At 36.6% G+C, this 13,542-nt stretch overlaps 1 protein-coding gene across 2 annotated transcripts in view; it reads right to left on the bottom strand.

Annotated features, from left to right (window-relative positions):
* Positions 1 to 217: 217 nt before the first annotated feature.
* Positions 218 to 13,542, bottom strand: part of CNTN1 (contactin 1) — a 201,165-nt gene continuing 187,840 nt past the window's right edge. For both annotated transcript variants that reach the window (XM_056481790.1, XM_056481791.1), the window contains 2 exons: positions 12,760 to 12,916; positions 218 to 2,784 (listed from right to left, as the gene is read on the bottom strand). In XM_056481790.1, coding sequence (XP_056337765.1) covers positions 2,705 to 2,784; positions 12,760 to 12,916 — 237 coding nt within the window. In that variant the 3' untranslated portion in view covers positions 218 to 2,704. The remainder of the gene's footprint in view (positions 2,785 to 12,759; positions 12,917 to 13,542) is intronic.

The following is a 13,542-nucleotide window of genomic DNA, read 5'->3' on the forward strand; positions in this document are numbered from 1 at the left end:
CTTCCTGTTACTGATTTTAGGAAAATCTTTCTATCTGTATCACCTATAATAAAAGCAAATCATCCAGAAAAGCTCTTAAACTCCAGCAATAATCAAAGAAGGCAGGGCAGGGATACACAGGACTTCATTCTATCCACACCTTTACTAGTAGAGATGACCACATCACTGTTATGAAATTAGAAAGCTCCAATTCAAAAGACAGTTATAATACTTTGAGTAACATTAATACATTTATTTAATTGTCATTTACTTTTCATTCATAAAAAGGACAAAGCACAGTCCTGTTCTACTCATTTGAAAAGAAAAGATAAAAAGTAACTAAAAAACCAGTTCAATATTTATCAGTATCAAATAATAGCAATATCAATTTTCCTGAAATATAAAGAAACAACAAATATGTCTATCTATATAAATTTTAATTAAGAACCTTGCGTTTTAAAGCAGATGATACATTAGTTAGTTTTTCTTGACAACAATTTGAAGCTGAAGGTCCCAGTCAAATTTACACAATTATGTGAAACAGAAAAGTCTCCAACTATCTGATCAGTATGTGACACCTACCTCATCCATGTTGCTGATTTGAAAAAAGAGAAGTGGCTTTAATTCCCAGGTCATTTCCATGCAAAAATGAAACACCTTTGCTTCTTACACCATGTATTAGAAAAGTAAAAGGCAATCATGCATTTGGCAAAAGATGTACTTGTGGTTGTATATTATATAAAAATGAGTCATACTGCAAAAGAACAAAACCAGATGAAACACAATAAAACACATTTTTTTTGTACAGAAGGCTTACAGCATATATGTTTCTTATGTATGAAGACAGCTCACTTTTCTTTCAAATAATTATACAATTTATGAAACTCAATAGTGTTTGACACTTTGACATTCCTCTATAGGGGAGTTATCACTTTTGCCTATTTAAAAAATTTTCATCTTGTAACAAATAGTTAAAATTAAACTAAAACCATATTATTGATATTTAGTAATGAAGACTCTACATTTTACATGTAAATATATAGTACAAAATTATACAAATAAAATAAAGGGGTGTAAATTATTAATAGACCTATCCTTGCTTCATGTAAATATTATTACAGACCTCTACAGTATCAGTTCTAAAAAGATAAAATCTATTTCTAAGTAGCTAGCAAGGTTGTGCTAATAAAATATGATTCAAAGCTTATAATTCTTGAAGCATCAGACATTGCACTATTACTTGAGCCAGCTGATTCAACATCACTGTGTTTCTTCATCATTCACACTCAAACTAATTCCCAGCATACCATGGAAAATGAAAGGAATGTGCATTTCTTTAACAACTTAAAAAACCCCAAACAAACCAACAAAGAAACCCAGCACTGAAACACTCTAGACACAGTCAGAACAAAAACATTCTCTATCTCTAATAGAGTTCCCATTTTGAAAAGGCCATAGTAAACATGTAGATTTGACTAACAGTTGGGATCTGACTTTCACGTACTAACACACAGTTGGATCATCCAGTACTCTATCAAATAGAGAAATGGTCTCAGAACTTTAAAACTCTTATTTACAACACTATGAACATTAGAATAATAACAAGTTCTTGAAAAAGCATATAGTTCTCCCAAATGTACGCCTTCAATACAGGAAGGTAACACCTGGTGTCTGCAGCATAAAAATGTAAATATAATAATTTTTTTACTGTGCTACTCTGCTTTTGCCATTTATTGTATATCTTTTTCTTCTTTATATTTTAAATCTTTTCACTTTAAAAAATAACACACGTTTCCTACCATTTCATGGTCCACTTGGCTGATCTTAGCATGGACTCATCTCCAAACTCCTGTTATATTGCTACCTTAATAATAACAATAGGAATATGACTAAATCAAAACCAATACATTACGCTGCTTCCCTTAAAGCTGACATTTGACTCCCAAGCCCAGCAACAATTACCATAACAGAATTTTTCAACAAAATTCTTTTAAGAAAAGATTATAATAAATCTTGGGTCAGTGAAGCACAGGTAAATTCCTTTAAGCTGAGCATGCTATCCATGACTCAGGGGTCCCAAAAATATTTTAAACAAAAAAATCCTTATCACTGGCTTTTATTTTTATTTTATTTTAAAATTCTATCCAATAACCTCAAGAAATATAGCTCTAAATAATGAAATGTTTTTGCTTTGACTGTCTCTCTAAAAACCAGTAATCCCAATAAATGATGACGGGGCTATTCAAAAATATGCAGTACACAAAACATACAGGATAGTACAGACAGACGTAGTACTCTTACATTTATCACATACAATCAACATTTCAATCTCTATTATATTTCACAATTTGTTATTCAAGTTAAAGCACCTACGTATGGTGATTTTACTTTCACTGTACAGCCTATGTTATTGGGTTTTAACACTGTAACTTGCCCCATTGGACCGAATCATGCAACTGTCACAGATCAGCATAAGTGTTTTATAAGGCATATTGGAACAAGTTAAAAATATTTCTTAGCCGTTCAAAAGTTGATTTACTTCATGAAGGAGTTCCTGGATGCCTCAGTCCTCTTAAAGTTCATAGGAAATTGGTAGGGTTATTCTTTTTAAAGTGTAATTTATTTGGCTTAGGATGGTGCCACAGGAATCAAAAAGAAATCGTGGTCCTCATCTTCAAAGGGAGTCCTTTGTGTTAGGTGGAGGACAAGGTGAATCCAGCTACATTCAGAATCCCGAGCAGGCAAGGACACCCAGGGCAGGCACCACTAGGACCAGGAGCAGAGTTGGTACTCCAACAGCGGCACCTGTGCATCGAGCAGAAAACAACACAGTATTGGTCTTACTTGGTCTGACTTCAGCACTACTTGCAGTGGGGGGAATAATCCTGAAGTCCACAGAGTAAGGAGGCTGGAAACCAGCTGGTATATCTCAGCACAGCCCCTACCTGTACAGACAATCTGAAATGGACAAAGAGACTTGCTGCAGTACGGCAGAGGACTCACTCTTTTATTCTGCAAGAGCTGCATGTTTATGCAGCATGTTTATACAAGAAACAAGGCCATTCAGGACACATCAGTGTATCTTGATTTGGCCAGTCCAACAAGCCAGGAGGTTATTATACCAGGAGGCAAAAGGTCAAAATAAATATTTAAGCATGGGAAAACAAAATGAATGGAGTCTTTGAAATGTGACAAAGCAAAGAGACACCTTTGGAAATGTTAATGCTCATATGAACAGCAATAATCTGAGAGATGTCAAAGAGCCTGGTCCGTTTGTTTACTTGCCAGATTACAAAGTCCAGGTGGCTGACTTCTAGCAGTGTGGCATTTGCATCTGTTAAAGTCACAAGGGTATTTCTTAAACAAATATTTTAAAACATAAAATATTAATCTATGACTTACAAACTTTACATGACTCCCTCTGGCAAACAGAAATAAAAATTGCTATTGTTAAGCAGTTTGTGTTGTGGTGGTCCAGCTCCCTGTCAAGAAACACCTATAGAGAAAAAAACCCAGCCAAACTGTGCCTGGCTGTCAGTCTTGGAGATGGGACAATGAGCCTGAGAACTGGCTATTCTTTCATCCCAGAGAGGCTTGTCTGTATCAGGATAGTAGATGGGCAGTGCAGCACCCAGCTTACTGCTTGGCTTGCTGTTGAACACTAAGCACAGAAATTCTTGCAGCTGGTGCTAAAAGTCCTGAGGCGCTGCTGGAACAGGCCTCCAGAAAATGTTAAATGAAGGAAAACCATACTGAGAAGGTAATACACAAACTGAATGGAAGAGATTTCAGCAGGCCTAAAAACAAGCACAGCATGACAAACTGTCAAAATACAGGGGTATATTCATCTTATTTTTTAGTGATTTATGAGGCACATTAATATTTACTTCTTATTCCTAAATATAAAAGTAGAGGTTCCTTCTTAATGAATGAAGCCATAGGGGGGAAAAATCCGGTTCTGTGCTCAAGAATATCCCCAGAAAATGTATTCTGCTTTTGTCAGACCAGGATAATGCAGTTGGAAAGACACAAATAAAAATTTTGAACTCTTCTAATGGAGGAAAACAAGACAAAAAGGTTGCTGAGTGAAGTTGAACAATGTGCAAGTATGAGGAAACATCTGTTTGTGTGTTGTTGTTCTACAAAGAGAAAGGAATAATAAATCTTCTCCTGACATGTGCTTACTGGCTCGAGAACAGTTAGCAATTCTCCTCATTATAGTGGTTCTTACAAGGTTTAGGCACTTTTGCAGAGATATATTTACCAGCTTTCTCAAATAAAGCAAGTCCTACCCTTGGACAGCACATTAACACAGCATTAGCAGGATAAATGCACCTTAAACAGGTTATCTTTTTCTTTTTTGTTAGATTACTGACCTACATGGTTAGGATCCATGCTTTACTGGTAACACCATTTGCCATTCCATGACAGACAGTACGCTCCTGTGGCTCATGAATGGAAGTTAAAAAAAGTTTTCCTAAGAACAGATAAGATTTAATTCTGTGCAGCAGCGCAATTGTGATCTGTCAGTTTTAGCAACTTTTAAAAGCTGGAGAATGCCAGATAAAGACTTACTGGGTGTGTACAAATAAATATGTGGATGTAAATTAAAAGAGAAGGATTATTAAGCTCCCTCTGAAGTCAGACCAGATATGAGCTGGATATATGTAGTGCCTGAAGATTCTTTCTCTCCTCAGTGCTATAATGCGCAATCTCTCCTCCAAACCAGCATTTTATGGATCCACTGTACAAGCAATTGCAAACTAAAGCCATCAAAGTCAGTGTCAAAACCAAATCAGCACCACGTGACCCAACGACCACTCTAACATACGTACCACATGTGAACTTACTATCAAGTGTCCTCATTTCTTTTAAATAAATAAAACACATGCCCTTTAATTTGGCTGGGTTTTTGTGGGTTTTTTTGTTTGTTTGGCGTTTTTGTTGTTTTTCATTTGGTTGGTTTGGTTTTTTGGTGGTTTTTTTTTCTTTTTTTTTTCCCCTGCACAGTCCCAAGCAAGAGGACTGCTGATGAATGCCAATGACAGCCTGGGCTGATAATCCCACTCCTTGAGGCTCAACCTGTTAAGAAGATGCAAATGCATTCAACACAAACTCTTCACTGAACTCAATGGGAAGTATTCACATACTCTTTAGGTCTGTGTGCATATGAGTGTGAATATGCCATAGCAAATGTACCGTGAATGTTGCTCTCTTAGATTCATAAGTCAGGCCTACAAAAGACCTACTAATGTGCTTATCCAAGGACCTGTATTCCATTAGGGCTGTCTAGTTTTTATCTATCATTTTTACTATAAGAAAGGTTAATTGCAAAGTCTTCTCATATTCTATTTCTCCTTGCATCTAACTAATTTTGTCCACTTCTGTGTGGAAAAAAAAGGCCACCTAAGAAAAATGAATAGATTTTTGCCTCTTCCAAGTCATTAGTTTCTTTATCAACTATTAAACTTCATTTGTATTTGTTTTCTCAGTGTTTTCATGTTTACTCAGGTAGAACAGAAAAACAGAAATGGGGGAGAAATATTTCTTTAGGTTAAACTAAACTGCATAAAAGGAAGAGGTGGGTTTGTTGCTTTTCAACTGGCTATTGGAAAGAAACTGCTCTTGCCCCAGCTGGAAATACTGTCTTCTTGAAAGGCTATTGCAAACGAAATAGGTAGTATCAGCTGACATGATTTAAATTCTGTTATCCCTATTCATGGTAAATGGAAAATAACAGAACTAATTATAATGTACTTATCTTGCATCACTGGCATCATTACTAAATCATGCGTCCAACTTTCCCTTGTCTAGGAAACCTTTGTTTGTGCACGAGGAAATTTTCCTCTTGCCTGTGCCATAAACCTTTCAAGAAAGGCACTATGGAGTGATTCACAACTCTGTGATTTACTGTTTTTGCAGTAGTAGATGTATGGGATGGAAACGAAGTCTGTCCATCTGCCCATGCTTTGTGCTATGCTAAGGTTGCTGTGCATCTAGGGAAGAGCTTAATCCATCTTAAGAAAAACTTATTTGAATTGCTGCTGATGGTCTGGGGCATTTTTCCACCCCATGTTAGTCTGTCCTCTCCTACTTGAAAATTCAGAGTCAAGAAAACATTTTGTTTTATTCTGGCAATAGCACCTGGAACCTTGGCATTGTCAGCAGGCAGAAGCTGGGGCTGCTTTTTCATTGACTCTAGCCTTGCCACAGACCTGGGCTGCCAACATGAAAAGATGACCTGGACTCTAAGGAAAATCAGAAAATTTTCAGTCATTGGATTATTACTTAGCTGTCAATAAACATAGGTTATTTCTCAAATACCTCTTCCCCTTCACATACACTAATATTCAGTATAGATTCTTTCATATGGAGAGTAAAGTAGAAGATCACTGGTAATTTTTTTTATAAAATGTACTCTTTTTTAAGTTGTGCAAGCAACAAATAATAGCATGAGGAGATTCCCCTGTGACCTACCCAGAGGATCTTCTTTGGCCAGCTGGCGTGTCTGGGGATTTCTGAGGGAGGATTCTACTCCTCCTTGCTCAAGAAAATAGGGATGTGTGAATTTTTCTTACAAATAAATTCAGCCCAACTATATACCAGATGTGTCACTCTTTCTGACTTGCAAGTAGTCTACATTTAAAAAACCACGTGGTGCACAGGGCAAACTGCAAAATAGTGGCACAGCCTCCCTCCCTCTGCTCTCTGAGTACTGCATCATCACAAGGAATGATCAGTGCGAACAAGCAGCACCTAGGGCTGGAATGCAACATGAAAAACATGCAGACAATGAAAATAATGGACTGAGTAGCAGCAAAGTAAAGAAATTAGTCCAACAGGACAGACCAGCTTCAACTTGGCCTTGCTCTTCAGCAAGGCAGAAAAAAATATCATAAATTGGGCATTAAAGTCACTGCAGAAAGGAAGAAAGGAAACAGGGATTATCACAGGATAATGCAGACTAAGAAAACATAACTAGATATGAAAATAATTCCACTGTCTGTCCAACCTTTGAGTTTGAATACAAGAAAAAGAGAAAAAATTGAAATTCATGAGAATATGACTTTTCAAGAAACCACTTGCTCTATCACTGAGTATGTTGTAATGCATGGAACTGTAACCTTATTCAATCAAACTAAGGCCTGAAAGGAGGCAATACCAATAAATTAGAATTGTGATGAAATGAAATGTGGTGATGAAGAAAAATCAAGAAAAATACCAGAGAAAATATGTTGATTTAAGCATAAGTATGTACCAGGTTAGAGGGCATTCTGGATATTTTCTACTTAATTTTTGAGTCATGAGTCAAAATCAAATGCATTTTGAAAATTACTCCTCCTTTAGAGGAGAGCTCTTTTGGAAATGTACTTTTACTTTAATAGAAGCTTTTTGCTATATTCTTGTACCAAATGTTTATATCGGTCCAAGGAGAGTAACAAAGGACTGTCATGCCCCAGCTAGACAGAGTCTGTTTTCTTTAGTATTACAATTTTTACCTGTGTTCTCCTTCTCTTATTACTACAACAATCTTTGCAACAGATGGACTCTTTCAAATCACAAACAGAAGATTGCGATTGTACCACATGAGAAGAGAACGGTCACCTGACTTACTTGATACTAATATGTACAATAAACATTTGTCCCCTTTCAAATAGTAATTGAAAAAATTAGAAGTTAAATAATTAAAAGGATTGTGTAAATTAGTACAGGCAAAATTTATGGATTTTCCTTTGAAAGAGCTGTACTTCAAAGTAAATACTATTTCAGGATACTGAAACATGCCTCTGGCAAATTGAATTCATATGTGTATATATATGTGTGCAGTGAACACAGAGAAACTGTAATTTTGTTCTCTTTCTAGAAGCATATACAATACATAAATTATTCTTTGACCATGTCACTATTTAAACTGAGACATAAACCTGATTTCACGTAAGAAGCTGAAGGTATTTTCTTTTCTTTCCCAATATTTACCCAAATGAGAAGAGTAACCTTCCCCACTCTCCCACCCTGGATGAAATTTTAAAACTTGAGAGCTTGATTCTATTTTTCTTTATTCTGGCATAAAGCAATTGTACTGAGGCCAGTGCAGTTACACAAGTGAAGTGAAAAAAGAACCAAGCACCATATGGTTTTAGTTCCTACTGATTGCAAGATTGTTTTGATTACACCAATATTAGTAATAAGAAAAAGCACTGCAGTCCAAAAATCATGCAAGAGAGAAAAAAAAGATTCTCAGTCTTTACTATATTTCAAAAGAAACAGGTAAGCCTATTATTAACTGTTGAAAAATACTCCATTGGTTAAAAAAGTTGTTCCAACCTTTATCTATTTGTGGTAACTCAGTAATTAGTTTTAAACTGTGTAGCTCATTAATTCACTATAATGGGCTTGAAAAATATGTCCAAGCTCCTTACTCTACAACAGGCACTGGCCAACAAAATACAAAAGATCATGGCTGTATTTTACACTGATTATAGCTGTATGCTGGAATGCACATATACAGAAAGCGATTTGATGATAAGAACTTTTATTTCAAGATGTTGACAAAAAAGAAATGCATGTGAGATAACTGTGTTTGGTAAACTTTGTTTATATCACTCTCAACTAAAATAGTGTATCCTGTTGAAGCTGACTGGTTACACGAGAGCAAAGTAGCTGCAGGATATTTGCTTCCCCCTTTTGCAGGTGACTGGATTTGCTGTGAGATGGAAGAGGATGAGGAAAATAAAAAGGAAGTTTTCCCCTTAAAAAAGGAATTGAGACAGAAATAAAATCTACTTCTAATTTCTTTTCCATTTGACTTTCAAATGTAATTATGTTAGTTAAAATATGCTACAGTCTTAATTCCCATGAAAGGACCTCAGGGCCAGTTAGTGCTCGTGCACCTGAAGTATAGATTAAAGATGTCTTCTGGTGTCCTGTCTGGCCTCCACCTTTCTGGTGTCCTGGGGTGACTTCATGATGCTGAATTGTATTCCCACTCGTCTCTTTATGCCAGAAATACGCTTTGTGCCTTTGAAACTAGATCTGACAGCGAAGTGGGGGAGAGGGAAAAACAGTGGGATTTTTTGTGGCTGTATTCAAAAAGAGTTAAGAGCTTCAGCTCTCTCCTGGTGCATGTCGTCTGCAGCACAGACAGGGAGTGGGAGAGAGCTCTCCTTTGCTTTTAGTTAGTTTTATTAGCTAGCTGAGGCAGACAAGTTACCTGGACTGTTGCTTTTTCTTTTCCTGGAACTGTTCAAACATGCTCTGGACCAAAAACCCAGAAAAAAACACCAGGACTTCATGTGTGTGGCCCACTGGGGCTACATTTCAACACAGGAGGGACTGAGAGACACTCAGTGATCCAAAACACACCCACAGAGGACTCTCTCTGAGCTGCAGAATGACTTTCTGAATTTGTCAACTCCTCAAAACAGCAAAAGGTTTTATTGTTTAATATTATTCATTTTTCATGCTTATAAATACTTTGCTTGTTAAATAAAAAAGTTCTTTCCACTTTTCTCAAAGGAAGTTTATCTCCCAAACAGGTGGAGGGAAGAACTGCTGAATTTTGCCCTTTAAGGAATCATCCCTTTGGAAGCTCCCTTCCAAATTTGTCAGAAACAAGACAACCTGCCCATCCAGAAGGCCTCAGGTCCCCCATATTTCGTGTCATGCCTGTCAGAATTGTGTAGATTTCCCTGATAAACTGGGACATCTCAAAGTCTACAGGCTTTGTTTAACATTCTGAATTACACCCTAGATGACAGCTGATCATAATGGGAGCTTAGACACCTTACTCAGCCATATTAAGTAGATTACTTTGGATTTGACACCCAGTGAACAGCAGGAAAACACCCATCTGGATGAAACACTGGTGTTGTAAGACACTACTTGTTTAAGATCTGGCCATTCCTGTTCAGCATATAGGCTATTTGAAAATTCTGCCCTAGCTGCATAATTCTGCCCATTAGGTAGGTTTGCAAACTCTGGAATCAGATATCTAAAGATCATGTAAGGCAATATTCCTCTCTGAGTTTGGTAAGATGCCTTATGTTTTGCTCTATTGTTTACATCTCTGTGTAAATATGTAACTTCCATTTTTGTCAGTCAAGCAGCGAAACATGCATTCATATCAAACTTCTGTTCTTTGCAATACTCTGAGAAAATCCACAATAAAAAATAATAATAATTTCAGTAGTCTATCATTCTTTTGGGGTAATTATTTTAAACCCTGATGCATTACTGGAAGATTTTCTTAAGGATAAAAATGAGCAGGCATGGTTTGAAATGTGTAGGTGTTAAAAATATACCTTGTTCTGCTTTTTGGAAAAGCAGCCTAGAAATAACCTGAAATTCTTGCCCGGTTTACTGCATAATACGTATTCCAAAGAGATTACCTTGCCTTCTGTCTCTTTTTCAAACTTTCCTGAACTGAGTCCAGGGAATGCTGCCTCTGTCTAGCTCACCAGAGGTACATTTCCTGTATAGCTGGTGTATGGTAGAATTTGTGCATGAAAACTTGTCTGCAGTATGGAAGACCTTCAAGGCAAAACTCTGCAAACCAGCATTTGTAGGGTGCCAGCTCTCCTGGTGGTGCTAATTCTGTACAGGCATACTTGGGGCAGGTCATAATCTTGGCAAGACTGATCAGCTTGGGCTTGACCTTGTACTGACACAATGCTTTTGGTCTGGGAAGCAAGCTGCCAGCTGTGACATAAAGGGTCTTTGCACCACACCAGTGGCAGGCTATAATGCATGCTTTATACAAAGATACTCAGGACATATCCTGAAGACAGCAGCAGCCTCAACTTTTTTACACCTTATAAAAATGTTGAAAGTGATTGTCCCAGTGTATGATAATACAACACAATATATTCCAGCTTTTTTAAGCAGTTGACTTACTATCCCAAAATATTCTCATAGAACATGGTGTACACAATTAACATATATGCTAAATGGATTAAGAATTCTATCACCAGCAGATTTCAAAACACAATTATTGAAGAATGGCCACTGAATTTCTAGCACAATTCCACACTGAACAGCTGTAGACTGAATACAATCCAAATATTTTTATCAAAAACAGAAGTAAAAACCTACAGAACCAAAATGGCAAATAGAGACAACATATTAATATAAAAAATCAGACAGCACAAGGACTCAAACCATTCAAACCAACTGTGCTTTGTCATAGTCACAGGCAAAACGAAACACAAAAAGACATGACACTGTGGTGGTACTCTGAAAAGGATGAGATACTGTATCCTGGAAAACAAAGATTCCAGGAAGGATTTAGAGATGGTGTTGGACAAACAAGATGAAAATCATTTCATTGCCCTGTGCAAGGTAATAAATGGCTAATGAAAGCTTTTAATGAATAATGCTGCAAGTAGTTAAGTGTGGGGAGGCAAGAATATCTCTGCAAACAGCTGAGTTGAAACAGTGCTTATATAGTATCTACAGTCCTAAAGAAAGTCTCAGAAGCTGAAGAGGTGAAGAAAAGAGTTGATGAAATTATTTAAGACCTAATGAAAATGTAATCATAGAGAAATTCAAGGCACACAGTCTTTTCAACATTTGATTAGTCACTTGGCTAGTGACATTAGTCACATTTCTTAATGGGAAGAATATATTAGATACAAGAATCCTCTTTAATCTAACAACAGCTATAAAAGGAAACAATGCCAGATAAACACAGACAATAAAATTAGGCAAAAAATGTCAACTATGCAGGTGTTCGTTAGAACAAAATACACACAAAATAAAAACTTCATACAAATAAAAATGAGCTCACACCAGGTGATATAAGCTGTATATATTACTGAAAACCTGCAGATGGGAGGTCCACTCCTTTAGGAATGAGCAGCTTCCCTCACAGTACAGATAATACAGCATAAGCATTGTTCTTTTTAAAAAGCCACAATAATGATTACATTTTTTCTGTGACAAGAATATTGTTGATGTTTATTCTTTTCTATTCCCCAAATTGATTTTTTTAATTAAAATGACAAGAGTACAATGTAAGTGTATGAATCATAACCTTGCAAAGATACTATCCAATTCCTTGATGTCTATTCATATGTTTTCTTTCATACCAAATAGGGCCAAGGAAACTACTTAAGATAAAAAACTAACAGGAAGGAGATGTGCAAACCATATCTGAACTTGTATTTACAGTCAACATTGAGACAAATTTGAATTATCTTCAGCCAAGGTCCCTTCTCTTCTTTACCAATCACCCAGACCACTCTGAATTAGGGCGTGTGGAGTTTCTCATTGCTTACTTACCATTTTTGTGCCACAGATCCCCTTTTCACAGAGAAATGGAACTTCCCAAATTGTGTGTGGATCACTGTGGACCACTCCTTTTCTCTATTACTTTCCTTTTAGTGAGTGTTGACAGAGGAATGAGATAGAGGCGAAAGGTACTAGGAACTATGGGGTTATTCCAAACTGACACCTAGATCTTGAGGCCTGCACCATGCAGTTATGCTAATAGGACACTACTAGAAGGGGCAGCCTAACCAGGGGCACAAGTAAAAGCAGTCTGGTATTTGGAAGATGGGCAGTGCTTCCAGGATTGAGCTGGACTGTTACAGAAGTGTCCTGTGTGTGCTATGATTCCTCAGAAATGTTTTAAGATATACTCTTATTCTCAGTGCAGTCACTGCTGAAGGGCTACCTTTCCAATTTTTGATGTTCCCATCTCTCAATAGCATGCAAGAGGGAAACATTCAGTCCAAGATTTCCAAGGAGTGTGGCAAAGGAAAAGGGAAGTTATCTGCTCACCTGAAATTTTTATTTGGGCTACTTCTCCATCTCCTCCTTCACTGTGTGCTCGCACCTCAACAACATATTCACCATCGCTGGGGACTGGGACCTCTATCGTGTGCTTTCCAGTGGAAAACAACTTGCCTTCATGCTGTCCATCTGGCCTATACAGTACCTAGGAAAGTCATGGTAAATTATTGAAATGTTGCATTTCCATGAAGATACATTTATAGATTTACAGTGTGTCAATGAAAAAGCAGTAGGTTTTTATTCACATGAAACATTATATATATATATATATATTTACATATACATATAATACACACACATACACATGCACATATATGTATATATATAAAATTAGTGGCTAATACAGCTTTTTTCCGTATTTACACAAGGTGAATCTAGAAAGGATGTTTCTCATTTTGTGTTACAAAATTATGCCACTTCTGAAAAATAATTTCAGCACTTACATGCAAAATAGGTAATTAAGTGATGGAGAATAATAATGCAGGCTGGCAGAGACCATCAAATAAAAATATAAGAACTAGCTGGGCTTTCTGACATAAAATTTATAACCACTTTCATAAATGAACCTATTATAAATTTTAGTATTAACTCTCAATGACGCTAAACTATTGCAAATGGAATGGTATATATTGTGGGACCTTTAAAAAAGATCCCACTTCTTTCTGAAAAAATCTCTATGAAACACTATTAGCAATTCCCAGGAAGGAATTCAACTCCTCAATCAAATTTGCAAATGAGAATATGATACTAATTTTCTTACTGACAAGCAAG

The sequence above is a fragment of the Oenanthe melanoleuca genome, chromosome 1A (genome assembly GCF_029582105.1).
Source record: "Oenanthe melanoleuca isolate GR-GAL-2019-014 chromosome 1A, OMel1.0, whole genome shotgun sequence".
NCBI classification, from domain to species: Eukaryota; Metazoa; Chordata; class Aves; order Passeriformes; family Muscicapidae; genus Oenanthe; species Oenanthe melanoleuca.